At 36.1% G+C, this 14,800-nt stretch overlaps 1 protein-coding gene across 1 annotated transcript in view; it reads right to left on the bottom strand.

The window, feature by feature from the left end:
- Nucleotides 1-14,800, bottom strand: part of LOC105860521 (ubiquitin-conjugating enzyme E2 E2) — a 333,688-nt gene that overhangs the window by 304,832 nt on the left and 14,056 nt on the right. Inside the window, exon 3 of the mRNA XM_012745322.2 lies at nucleotides 14,161-14,211. Coding sequence (XP_012600776.1) covers nucleotides 14,161-14,211 — 51 coding nt within the window. The remainder of the gene's footprint in view (nucleotides 1-14,160; nucleotides 14,212-14,800) is intronic.

Raw genomic sequence — 14,800 nt, 5'->3', positions numbered from 1 at the left:
GGAATTTGTATGACAACTTAAAACTAAATTTAAGCTCATGTTTTGAAGAAATATTAACAAATGTAATAAGACCTTATTCATAATTGCATTGTACAAAATATTTTTTGGCTTAGTAGGATCTTACATCTTTCAAAAACTATTTTTTTTATTTCAGCATATTATGGGGGTATAAATGTTTAGGTTACGTATACTGATTGCCCTTATCCCTCCCACCCCAGTCATAGCTTCAAGCATATCCATCCCCTAGACGGTGTGCATCGCACTCATTATGTATGTATATATATCCATCCTTTCCCCTTTAAAAACTATTATTGTTCTAAACTACTAATGGTCTCTGCTAAGAGACATAAGATCCGTACAATTCACATACATTTGAGAATAAAGCAAAGAACTTCACACTGAGTATAATATAAAAAACCAAAGAATACATTATAAGGGGAAAAAAAAGTTCTAGCTGACAATAAACACAACCCCAATTAATGAGTTTTGCAAACATGAAAAACTAATGATTTAATTTCATGATAAAATAGTCAATAAAACCTCCTAATGAATTTTCTAATTATCTTCCTTTTACTAATATCAGCCCAGTTGATGAGACCTCCACCCACAGATGAAAATGGAAAACTTTTATCAAAAGATGTTGACAGCCAAGCAATCTAGGGTCACACACAATTAACAAGATACTTATCTTAGAGAAAAATAAAACATGCCAAAGTTCTCTTAGTGACTGAGTAAAAATATTTAAGTGCCTATTATATCCACATACTCTATTAAGAAGTTAATGAATAATATGTCACATGTCTTCACATCCTCAAAACAAATGAAGAAACTAGATGCATGCAAGCCTTATAAATAACCACAGCATCACCTTCTAATAAAATATTGAGCCAGACACTACTCTGAGTGCTTTACATATATTAATTCATATAAAACTCACACAACCCCATGTGATTTTACAGATGAAGAAACTGAGGCACAGAGAAGTTATGTAACCAGAGCCAGAGGTTATAAATATGTAATCTAGACAGTCTCTCCAAAGGAAACCACTGTGCAATACTGCCTCTAACTCAAAGTAACAGGTGCTGTGAGTACACTGACAGCAGAGAAAATTATAGAATGAAAGTGAAATTTGAGCTAGGCCTTAAAGTCCAAATGGAAGAGTTAGAGAAAAGGTCATGCTTGTGCACATATGTAGGGAAAGGCTTCAGTCTCTGCTACTACTATGTGGCCTCTGCACACACAGAACACAGGCAGGAGTCATGACAGAGATAGAGAGACTGGTGGTCCATACATCCATAAGAAATGTTTAAGAGCACACTTAAGCCAACCCTGGTTTTGAGGGTAGCCGTTGCTGTTCTCCAGATGTAACATTCCTGACAGCTGTTTCTCAGTGGCAAAAATGAAGAAGAGGCCGGGCGCTGTGGCTCACGCCTGTAATCCTAGCTCTTGGGAGGCCGAGGCGGGCGGATTGCTCAAGGTCAGGAGTTCAAAACCAGCCTGAGCAAGAGCGAGACCCCGTCTCTACTATAAATAGAAAGAAATTAATTGGCCAACTGATATATATATAAAAAATTAGCCGGGCATGGTGGCGCATGCCTGTAGTCCCAGGTACCCGGGAGGCTGAGGCAGAAGGATCACTCGAGCCCAGGAGTTTGAGGTTGCTGTGAGCTAGGACACCACGGCACTCACTCTAGCCTGGGCAACAAAGCGAGACTCTGTCTCAAAAAAAAAAAAAAAAAAAAAAATGAAGAAGAGTATATGCTGACCATACTTAACTGTGTGTTCCCAGAGATGGAAGCTAGACAGATATAAACTGACATGCTACCAACAATGATTTCTTCTCTAGTGAGAAATACACTACAGTAAGAGAAAGACAATAAATAATGACACATACACAACCAGCTGTTCTGTCCATAGGGGAAAAGGAAGGAAAGGAAGAAAGAAAGAAAGAAAGAAAGGGACCTATGAGTTCTCAAAAGCATTCCTAAGCCCCTGAGCCTGACTGGGCAACAGTCAGATGGGCAGAACCCCGCTTCCCTAGAGAAAAGCCTTCCCTCCTGAGCCCAATTACAGAGTCTGGTTGAACAAGTAATATGGATAATCTTAGAAAATTACCAAAGAAATTACTCCTGAAATCTCAATGCAACTAGTCAGTCTTTATTTACTTATTACTTTCCTAGTGAGGAGAGTACTTACAATTTTATTCCACTTTTATATTCACTTGAAAATTTCATTAATGATTAATTTTAGATGTACTCACTAAGAACTAGGTACTCTTTCTCAACTTCATGGAAACCTTTCCTGGCTTTCCTCCTAACTCCTAGATGTTGAACTCCTTTGGTCTCCTCTGCTGGCTGCTTGTCCTTCACCCATCTCTAAAAGCTATGGTTTCAAAGGACGTGGGTTTGAGTCCTCTTCTCTATCTATACTCTTTCCATACACAAATCCATTGATTCTTATGGACCTAAATGTTTCTATGATGACAACTTCAAATTGGTATTTCCTGCTCTCCACTGAGCTCCAAACTCATATTTAAATGACTACTTGACATCTCCATTTGGATGTCTCACATTCATTGCATAATTAGTGTATCCAAAACAGAACTACTGATCCTGTCCACCAAATCACTTATTCCTACAAATCTTCCCAATCTCAAAACAGGCACCACCATTTCCCCAAAAGACTCAAATGTGCCCCCTTGATTTCTTCTTCTAACATTCCTCCTAACTCTGCCACCTATCCATCAGCAAATCCTATTAAATTTGCCTTCAAAAAGTATACCCCAAATTACCCTCTTTCCATCTCCCCTGCTACTACCCTAATTCAGAATACCATCCTCTTTCACCTAGATGAACATCAGCCTCCAGTCTCATACTCTCCTCCAGTCTAGCAGCCAGAATGATCTTCATAAAACCCAAACTCCGCTTGATTTGGCCCCAATCTCATTTTACAACCTCATCTTCTGCCATAGCAGTCCCCTGCTAATCCCCACTCCCAGTATCCAGCACCATGCTGATCACATACCAGCCCTTAGAAAATATTTGTTTAACATTAAATGAATATTAATCTCAAAATAGATCTTACTCAGCTGATCTTATTATTCACTTAGCCTAGTAGCAGTTATTAATATTTTCTGAAAACACAAGCACCTCACACATTCTTTCAAGAAAATAACTTTAGTATTTTGTTTCCCAGGCCCCCAATACCATTTTGGGCCTATCCATGGATTTCACTATTAATCTCTGACCAGCTATTTTATCAAATATGGTGACTATTCTCATTCCTGTGACAAATTCTTACCTCTTAACAACATGGTACATGCATTTCTGCTCCATCCTACCCTAATCCAAGCCTAATTCTAATAAGCATTCAAAAATAGACACTTACCTGAGCCCCTAGGGATCAGTACAGCAAGAGATTCCCCTCCTTCCAAAGCCTCCAGAAGACTATAGGGCATTAATCCCAACAGTGCCTGACTATGTCTAACTTATAAAGCTAATGTTGTAAACACATAAATATCAATTTAAGCCTACCTAATCTCTCCTTAGAAAAATGTGTCTACCAGAATACAGGTTCTACTTTGTAAATGTCAGAACTCCCTAGCTGGATTCCTAGCTGATGGGCTGACCATGGAGGAGCTGACGGTCACTGGGTGAATTGAATGTATGTGTTCAACTGACAAGTATGTGAACAGAACATTCATCTCTGACTATCTTCCACACAGAAGACTAAAAATCTGCTCAACCAAAATTTACCAATATCTCTGAAGGCCAGTCAGGAGTCTCCACCTGGTGATTAAATAGTTACAAAGCTACACTCAGTTTGGTCATATTCCACTCCAAACACCTCACTTTTCAAAACAATGGCAAATGGGAATGAAAGAGTATTTCAATATTTCACACATGGAGAATGACGACATCCGAAACTACATGCAACTCTCTATACAGAGATTCTGTCAGCAACCAACCCACTAATCCACACCCTGAGAAGCTCAAAAACTGAAAGCACTGTTAAATAGCTTTTCTCACACTTGAAAGTTGGATTCATCTGACCCATACAAAATTTGAGAAAAGCAGAAGAGTCAACTCTATATAACTGCCATTTGATAATTTTAATAAATATTTATTAAATGTTTTATAACTCCCATATTTACATATTTGATAGAGGTTATTGAAGCCCTAAATTTAGTATTTAAAATAGTGTCCATTATATTTAGAATATCATCTGTGACTCATAATCCATGATTATGTAGTTTTTAAATACTATGTATTTTTACCTTATACTACATAGTATATGTAGTCTATTAATACATATTAATTTCCCATTAATGCAGATTATCAAGAACCAAATAAGTCTTCTACCTAAATATTGGAGGCTATTTCTAATGTTATCTTTGGGGTCCATTTAACCTTTTAGGCAAAGCTAACTTATTATAAGGTTCTTTTGGTACTGTAATAACTAAAGCAATTGAGAGATAGTCCCAAGCCATTTAGGTAGTCTCAGAAGTGCCTTATGACCACTCAAATTAGAGTAAAATGTACAAGGTTTTATTCCAATGTTTTAAGAAATCATACAAAAGATAAAACACCTATTATATCAACTCTAAAAATTTCTAAAGGATTTGACACCAATGCAAAAAGACAGTAAATTTAATTCCTTTGTTTGCCTCCTCTTAAAACACAAATTTGTCTGTCCTTTTCTTCCACTTTAAATCTTAGCTGTGTGCAAAGTAGGACCATAACACTGCTTAATATCATTTATGAACCAGGCTATTGCAGGGCATATACTGAAGTGATGCACAAGGACTTAGATGAGAAGGCAAATCTTATACCTTAAGCTGGAGAACATGATAGTTAACTCATAAAAAACAGATAATATTCCTGTCCAATCCTCACCCACCTTAGTCAAGGGGGCTTGATTCCCAAACACCTACAGTTCTACCTTCTCACTCATTCACCACCTCACTGTGCCCCTACAGTCTCAAGCTAGTGCCAAACCCACCCCGCCAAACGCCCTTCACTTACTACTTGTGCTCCCTTTGCCTGGTAACTTGAGCCTGACACCAAAACGTTCATGCTTAAAGCAATGAACAGTTGTGCCACTCTTCTGAAACTCTGCCCTTCCCACAGGCAGATTTCCCTTCAGCACTTGCAGCTGACGCTGTCACCTTCCAGTTCACCATTTGCATGCAGGTCTCAGATCATCCTGCTCTGATAAATTAGGCCACAGAATTTTGCCCTTGCTTACAGACATGATGGTCATCTTTTCCTAGGATTGGACAAAAGTTTTAAAATAAATGTCTCAATTAGTAGAGTATAAATGAAATAGGCAGTCCACATGTATGTATTAAGAGCAGTGGCGGTTTCTTTAGTGTATTCTGTCATCTGAAATCCTCAAGAAAACTTTGAATTCTCTTTTAATCCTAAAATTTCTTGGCTCATAGAATATTTATTTCAGAAAACGACACATTCCAAATAAATCATACTTTCTAAGGATGTAAGTAATAATTTTTCCAGGACCAAAAGAATGAGGGGAAACCATGAGGATTCTAAATAGTTTATTACATAGTTTGATAAATGTGAAGGTATGTATACTGACCAAACAAATATTCAAAATATTCACATTAGATGATGAAATTGATTTATGTTAACATTTGACTAATAATATTTTTATCTCATGAATATGTCAGGTAAATGGAGTTTATGAAACATGTAATAATCTGGGACTTAAATAAAGTGATGGATACTAATTTACATCTCTAGCCTCACACCAGACTCTTATTTCCTCATATTCATCATATATCCTCCTCTTCTTAGAAATTAAAAGTTTTAAGTAAAGAAGGAAATAAAAAGCCTCACTTACCAACTGAAATATGAAACAAGTAAAGAGGTTGCTTTAAATAGGCCAATAGAGTATATAAATTACCTAACATAGGCTCCAAGAGGGCAAAGAAGACAGGAAAAATAAATCACAATCTATGGGTAAAGAGGACAAAAGCTGATAACAAATATGTTTCATTTTGTCTAGGGTCCAGCAGCTAGGAAGTACCATTCTAGTATTATCTCCCATCTAACACCTGAAAATCCCTCTGAAATAAGCAAATGGATTCATTTTTAGTTCCTCTAGAGATGGGGCACTCATTATCTACTGAAGTCTCCCACTATTTCCCTGGACAGCTCTGACTGAAGATGAAGCCTTTTTAATCAAACAGAAAATGGTTTCCCTCTAACTTCAACATAGCAGTGCTAGCTCTACTCCCCAAAATCACAAAGAACAATTTTAATACAGAATTTTATAGCTCTGAAAAAAGGTGAACACAAGTACCATGCCCCCTTCACTTCTCCAGGAAAAAAAACTCCAATTCCTTTAAAATGTACCTCATGATCATGGATAAGAATCCCAATTTACCATATTTACATGAGTTGTATCTAAATTTTCTAAGTGTATAAAATACATTGACATTTATCAAAGAAACAAGCAACACACTGAACTATCAGGACTGAACACTAGTCATGGCTTTGTCATTAAACAGTATAGCGTACCATTTCTCTCTGGGTTGGAGAGAATGCCAAAGCATAAGCATTCAAGTTGCAATAGCCTCTAAGTCTATACATATAAAAACAATGGTTTGCATTATCACTTTTATTCTGTTAAGAAATTAAAAATGTCTAACCAATTAATACTTTATAATATTAATAAAGGTACTTTACTTAATTAAGTGCCTACCACAATATTTAAGAGTCCCTGATTCTTATGGTGAATGGTGGGGATGCGATTTGGGGGAGAAGGGAGACAAGTTATGTACATATGTATGTATGCACTTTATCTAGGTGTAAACACATAACTACAAACACCATCCAAAAAAAGGTCAAAATGACCTTGACCTGATATAAGAATAATTTTATTTTTCTAGATCTATGCTGTCCAAAACAGTAGCTACTGATCACATATGGCTATTTAAATTCAAATTAGAAATCAATTACTCAGTTGCACCAGCCACCTTTCAAGTACTCAATGGCCACATATGGCTAATGGATACTGTATTAGACAGTGAAGATAAAGCACACTTCCATCAAAAGCGAATATTCTACCAGGACCGTGCTGTTCAAGACTGATTGACCCACATCTATTCTGCAAATGGAAAAAGAAGAGAACTGCCTCAGAACACTTGAGCCTTGAGTCAGAAACAAAGCTGAAATACTAGTTCTGTCATTTACTTGCTGCCTGATCTTGGGCAAATTACTTAACCTCTCTAAGTTTGTCTTTCCTTCTATAAAACACTGTTTAAAACTAGTCCTCAAGGATAGTCACCAAGATCAAGTAAAATAATGTTGCTAAAGCACTTCACACACTGCCTCAAACACTGGAAGCATTCAATAAATAGCTGTTAGCTCCCTACTATAATAAATTGTATTTACTCATTAATAGGTATATTGAACATCAAATGAATATTACAATTTGAAATATAGGCATTAAAGAAAGAGGTCCAACCCAAGTGGGTGAAACAGGCAAAACAGCTGTAATAAGCAGCATCAGGGCTGAGCTTGGTGGCTCGTGCCTGTAATCCTAGCACCCTGGGAAGCAAGGTGAGAGGTCTGCTTCGGGCCAGGAGTTCCAGACTAGCCTCAGCAAGAGCAAGACCCCAACTCTACTAAAAATAGAATGAGCTGGGCATGGTGGCACTCACCTGTAGTCCCCAGCTACCTACTTGGGAGGCTAAGGCAGGAGGATCCCCTGAGCCCAGGAGTTTGAAGTTGTAGTGAGCTATGATGACACCACTGCAACAGACAGGGGAGGGCAGAGGAGGAGGAGGCCTGCAAAGGGCCGGGGCAGAGGTACTTGACAACAAACAATTACATATAAAGTTCCCCATCCAAAATTAACAGGCAAATGGCTCTTTAAGGCTCTGTGTCAGTTGTATCCCAGGTGAAAAAACCTCAAAGGTAAAGGCAAAAAGAAAACCATACATATACTCTTGGCAGTAATGAATGAACTCATCTTAAAAATCATACAAGAAGGTACGAGGCAGGCATAGTGGCATGCCTTGTAGTCCCAGCTACTCAGGAGGCTGAGGCAGGAAGATCACTTGAGCCCAGGAATTCAAGATCAGCCTAGGCAACATAGCAAGACTTGGTCTCTTAAAAAAAAAAAATAAGGAAACAAAGGTATAGAAATGAGAACATAAATAAGCTTGAAACTTGAAATTCTGAACTGCCAACAGAATATAAGGCAAGACCATGCTTTCTCATTTTATGTCACACTGTACACATGCCCCTACTCTGCAGCTATACAACCTACAGATGCTATTCCAAATAATTTTTAACTGTTCTAGTCACTTAGTACATTTCCAATGTTACCTAAAGAGTCTTTTGTCTTCATAAAGTCCATGCAAAACCACTCAACACTGCAGCAACTGAGTCAAGAACTCAAAGGAATAAATAAAAAATACTTCTCAATTACCAGTATTGAGGAAAGGAGAGGTGAATACGAATAATTCAGTATCCTATATAACATAGGCCCTCAACATATATTTAAGTTGTATAATGCTAATGACACCTCTTAAAAAACATGCCAGGATTCTGCTAACCAATATACATTCACATAAACTTTCAGTTTTTCATACTGTATATTTACTATAATAATAATATGCCTAGTTCCAGAAAGAGTATGAGCTAGCTTACAAAGATTTATGTAAAATGAAAGTATTAATACAATATGAAGATACGGATAGAAAAGGGAAAAAAAATACAACCAGAAGGTTGAGGTTTCTACACAAAATGCAGTTCATCACTAAAACTGAGGGGCAAATAAAGCTATGAGCTTCCAGGCAGCCAAACTGAAGAGGGAAGCATTATCAATTTTAGGATTTGCAGAGGCCATAGAGACAAATTCGTTTCTGCCAAAAGTGTCACCATTAACTACCCTAGTCTACAAATGTCACACTCTTTAGATTCATCTTTGACATCCTTAACCATGTCTCTCAAAACCTTACCAGCAACAAAGTCTTCCAGTTCGAAAACAATTCCCATTCCACTGATTTTTTTCCCCCTCTTTCATTCTAGTACCATATCATCAAGTCATATATTACCTGGAAACTGTAGTCATAAACCAGCTTTCTTAGTTAACTTTTTATATCTTCCCCTCCTTTACCTCCTTCTCTACTCCGTATTATATTACATTAGCAGATTAATTTGTATGACACACATTTTTATCAAAACTTCAATTCCATTCTTTTACTCAGTATTTAGAGCTCAAACCATAGCAACTGGTAATCTCAATACCTTTCATAGCTCCCAAAAAATCTTACTTCCCACATGAGAAGGAGGCCAACCTGCTGACCTCACCGTCCCAACTCTACTAAATTCTCCCCCTTCCTGTTTCTGCATGCACTCATTCTCTTCCTTAAAGCCATCCCTTCTTCCTTTCAAAATTCTACCTGTTCTTCAAAGTCTAGTTCACCTCCTCCCTTAAAGAAGCTTTTCCTCATTGATTTCTCAACTTTTATGAGCTTTTATGAATCAGGCTAAGTAATAGTGAAAAACGAATGTGGCATTAAAAGTGCAGACATCTGCAAACACTGAGTTAAGAACTGTCAAATGTAAAGAAATTTTTTACTTGGACAAGTGCTAGTAATAATAACACTAACACATATACCCACACAGACACATGAAGGGGTATGGAGTAATCATTACACTCAAAAACTATTTTTCAATATATTCCAGCGAATACTGCCTCACAGAATTCAAAAATATAAATCAAACACAGTATAAATTATATTTTACATTGCTTTGCATGCTGTTTTTTTGCTCGGCCTCTTTTACTCAATTGAACCACAAATAGCTAGACACAAACATAATTTTTAATGTATTTCTTCTATCTAATTACACATGGAAAAATAAAGAATGAAAGATCAAAAAACCTGGGTTTAAGTTCAAATCAACTATTTTTAGCTGTGCAACTCTGAGAAATTAGGAGTCCCACAGAGTGGCTGAAAAGACTAAATAATATTACATATGAAAATCCTTTAAAAGCCACAAAATACTGTACAGATATTATAATAACCAGAAAAGGAAAACAATTATTGACAATAATTAGGTTTTGCACTGGTTCTTTTTTTAGAGATCACACCTATCTAGGCACTAGTTCCAATTTCTGTCTCAATGCTTTCCTGTTCTATGACAGTTTCAAAAAATTTAACCCCCACATTTTCCCTACATACATACTTTCAGTTACTATGATCTGGTAAATACACTTTCCTCTATTAAATGGCTCTCATGATCAGTAAGACACGACAATAGTCAGGTTATGTCCAATCACAGCCTCTTCTATGCTGGGAATGTCTTAACTAATGAGTAGAGACAATGAAAAGTAAACCAGTTGGAAGACTTAAACTTTCTGATTCAAAATTTACTACCCTGATGCAGTGTCTCACATCTGTAACCCTAGTACTCTGGGAGGCCAAGATAGTAGGATTGCCTGAGGTCAGGAGTTTGAGGCCAGCCTGAGGAGGAGCAAGACCCTGTCTCTACCAAAAGGCAGGAGGACCGCTTGAGCCCAGGATTTCAAGGCTGCAGTGAGTATGATTGCACCACTGCACTCCAGCCTGGGTGACAGAGCCAGAACTCATCTCTTTAAAAATAAAAAAGTTTTAAAAAATCTGCTTTTGACGATCTGTGAAGAATTGTGAAAGTCACAACATGCAGTCACTTATGAGGGGCAGCAATTCTGCCTGTTAGAGCTCTGTAAAGATAGAGCATGACTCTGACCCACTCTGTCCAGCTAAGATGGTGAGCCATTGTAGCCAACAGCCCAGCACCTCTAACTCAGCTGAGCGATATGAAAACATTTATGGATCTGCAGAGGCCTCAAAATAGAGCCCTTGCAAGTGTCAGTTATGTTATTCAACATAAGAGTTGAGGCTAAGAAAAATATACTCTATTATTTATGGAAAATACTCTAGGCATATAGCAAATTTCACTTAATCTATAATTTTCTATATTTGTTGTCCTACAGACTCCATGATTTTATGAGCAGAAACTTTTTTCTTAAATATATCATAAAGTTTTGTTTTTAAATATTTGCTCTTTAAATTGTAATATAGGAAGAAAACAATGATAAAGACAAATTTAAACCAACTTCAAAAATAAAACCATATTTTAATAAATAAAACTATATTACATTTTTACCTCATTGAAGGACAATAAAAAGTGAGAAAAAAATTGAAAGATATGAGGCTTTATTTCCTATTGGAAGAAATAATTCAATTTATTAAATTCTTTGTAGATTTTTTTTAAATAATATGGTTTATTCAAAAAATTTGAAAAAAATTTAACCAATACTATAGTAGAGTAACTTCCTCTAAAAATGCCTTAAACATATCTATCTACACTGAATGCTATGATTCAGGGAGACTATATTTCCAACATGTTCATATAACAGACTTGCAAAACACTTAACACATACTAGTTCATTCATATAATTCCAAGAGAAGCTTAACTAGACATAAGAGATGCACCAAAATTTAGAGGTCTCATCTCCAACCTGGCACACACACAGTATTAGGTTGTGCTACTGTTAAGGTTCCAGGAAACAGGATAAACCACACTCTAAATGGAATGTGACACATGCCCAGACAAACAATATATAAAATCCTCCTCTACTCTCTGCCCAAACTGACTTACTAAGTAAGGGACTCTGACTCCTTCTATTAGGCAAATAACTCTAATTTGCTATATTTTTATAAATTAATTCATTATCGTCATCTGGCAGCATAGCACATTTAAAAATCAACCACAAAAGCACTTTTAGCTTTGACCAAAAATAAGCCAAACTAAAACTACGCCCTGACTTCTCTCTCTTAAGATAGTAAACACATTTTCATTGAAATATAGATGGGCAGATTTACTACAAACCACAATCAAATATTTGACACCAAACAATCCAAAGACCACAGTAATCCACTTAACAACCACACCAAACATCAACATAAAATAACACAAGCACACAGGGAACATACAACTAATCACCACTTAGTTGTGATTACCACAGCCACAGCATAGAGGATCCTCTGCTTACCAAAGGGAGCACCACATAAAGGTAGATGATCTTTCTCTCTGCCTGACCCGGTGCAAGCAACTATTTAGAAAGAATAAAAACAGCAAAGCCACCACACTGTAGGCCTAAACTTATTAGCTATTCAATGCTAAGACCACAAGTGAATGTCCTTGCAAATTCCCATAAGCCAGAAAATTAACTAAAGTAGGCATCTTTCCCGAAACCATCTTAAGGGTTTATTACGTGTGAGACTTCTACATTTAAAAAGGAAAAATTATTATATATATTTTACTTTATTTATGAAAAGCTTACATATGAACCAGTAACAGTATCATTAATTAACATTCAATGGAAAAGTAAACTTCCAAATTTCTGATGACACTATAAATTTTTTTCTCTTTTCCTTTAAATAGAACTGTGGTTCAAATATTTTGGTTTATTTAAATAATAACCATTATATAATTCCTTTCCTCGGTCTCTTAAGTTTTCATGCATGCTTACAATATTGGTTTAATGAAAGTTAAACAATCTATAATGAGTCAAAGCGAAACTAGACTATCCACTGTATTAGAAAATATTTAATAGCAAAGTTGCAAACAGTCTACATGGCATATTATATGTGGATTTCATTTATCAAAAATGAGCCTTAAACAAGCTCATTACAACAAAGTAGTTTATTTTGCCAATCATCTGTCATCTAAATTTAGCAAAGAAGTGTATAAATTAAGGACACATCCTTATCAATTCAGTTGTTCATAAAAAAGGTTATAAAAATAATATATGTGAATAACAGTTTGTTTTTTAAAAAAAGATTCAGACCGTTACAATAAATGCTATCTAAGAAACAAGGGTGTTAAGTTTAATTCAAACTGGAGTTTTTCCACAAATCAATCCACTTATATGAACCAGCCACCAAAAGCTAAACAATGACCTGCTACCTGAAACAGCTTTGATGTAACATAGTCTTATGGGTAATAAAAAGTCGTATATTAAAAAGCTTTACCTAACATAGAAATATTTGTTATATGAAACATTCTTTGAACATTATTATTGCAAGTTTACATACTTGTACATGACTCTCATATAAAGAACCATATTAGATTCACCACAAACATAATAAGCCTTATTAGAATGTTTCCTACACAAAACAGTTGTCAACTAGCCAACTATCAATATAGCCATCTGCAAAATTTTCATTTTTATTATTATAGTTATCTCTGTTTTCACATAAAAATAATATCAGTAAAATCAAAAGTCATACCAAACAATACATTGTACCTGCATTCAATATTGAAAACATTTTCATTTAATCTGCCCTCTCACCTTCAATGCATAAAGACTATCAATTTAAACTAAAAAATACTCCAGGTTGGCATGGCTCCAACACTGACCTCATATCAAAACAGAAATAAATGTCTTAAAATAGACAAACAGCCATCTTCCAACTATTACTTAACCAGACTCAAAATAGCAGCACAAGGTAGGAGGCTAATTTTCTCCTCTTTCTCTATTTCTCTGCATAGCATTAATCATGTCCAGGCAAGCACTTTTATTTCCTGTAAGTAAACACTGACCAGAAAATTGGGGCATGTGGTCATAAAGAAAGGTGCTTTATATTCAACACCACTGCCTCAAATCACCCATTCTTAGTCACAACCAATGGCCATCAGAAATAATGCAAACCATGAAGAAACACTGTTTAATGCTCCTGCATTTTTAAAAATCAATTTCCAACAAGACAACAATTGAATAATTATCAGATAGCAAATATTTTAGCCACACTATCATTCTATCATTAAAGAAATAATTTAAGAACCTAATACCTCTTTCACTAGAAGTTAATGAAATTGTAGGGTAAAAATTACCTCATTTTTATTGCATTGCACTATTTTTGGCAACTCCACTCTACCACTACAAACACACTTGCTAAATATTACATTTCTGCACAGAGATAATAACCATCACTGTCTTCCACGGTCATTTAAGTCCAAACCACAATGATGTTTATACTAATTAATCAAACTACAACAAGGGCACATCAGACCAACAGTCCAAACGTACCTTCTGCAAAAGATACAAGTATATAAAAATCCGTTAAGTACTTACCTACAGTTGGGAGGAGGGTCTAATGTAATTTCTGCAAGTTCCTTCTGAATTCTTTAAAATAAAAACAAAGAAAGTGATGTTTAAAATGTTTTAATTCTGAACATTAATCTATGTTATTAAAATGTTATACTTTAACAATAACATTTCCCTTGGTATGCTTTTAATTTGAAATGCTAATACTGTATAAAATGTCATATTCAACAATAAAGTAGTTAATTTCTTTTTTTTTTTTTTTAAGACAGAATCTTGCTCTGTCACCCAGGCTAGGGTGCCGTGGCATCAGCCTATCTTATGACAACCTCAAACTCCCCGGCTCAAGCAATCCGACAGCCTCAGCCTCCCAAATAGTTGGGGACTACAGGTGTGTGCCACCACACCTGACTAATTCTTTCTATTTTTAGTAGAGACAGGGTCTTGCTCTCACTCAGGCTGGTCTCGAACTCCTGACCTCAAGCAATCCTCCCGCCTCAGCCTCCCACAGTGCCAGGATTACAGGCATGAGCCACTGGACCAGGCCAAAGTAGTTAATTTCTGCCACAGTTTTGAGGATGCACTAACAAAGGGTGATAAGATTGGCCACTACCAGTGCATGCAGCCTATGGAAGCAACACTTGACTTCATTAAACCATCAGTAGCACTA

Source organism: Microcebus murinus, chromosome 1 (assembly GCF_040939455.1).
Source record: "Microcebus murinus isolate Inina chromosome 1, M.murinus_Inina_mat1.0, whole genome shotgun sequence".
Taxonomy (NCBI): Eukaryota; Metazoa; Chordata; class Mammalia; order Primates; family Cheirogaleidae; genus Microcebus; species Microcebus murinus.
The sequence above is the reverse complement of the archived record's forward strand: the minus strand, read 5'-3'. Positions and strand labels throughout refer to the sequence as shown.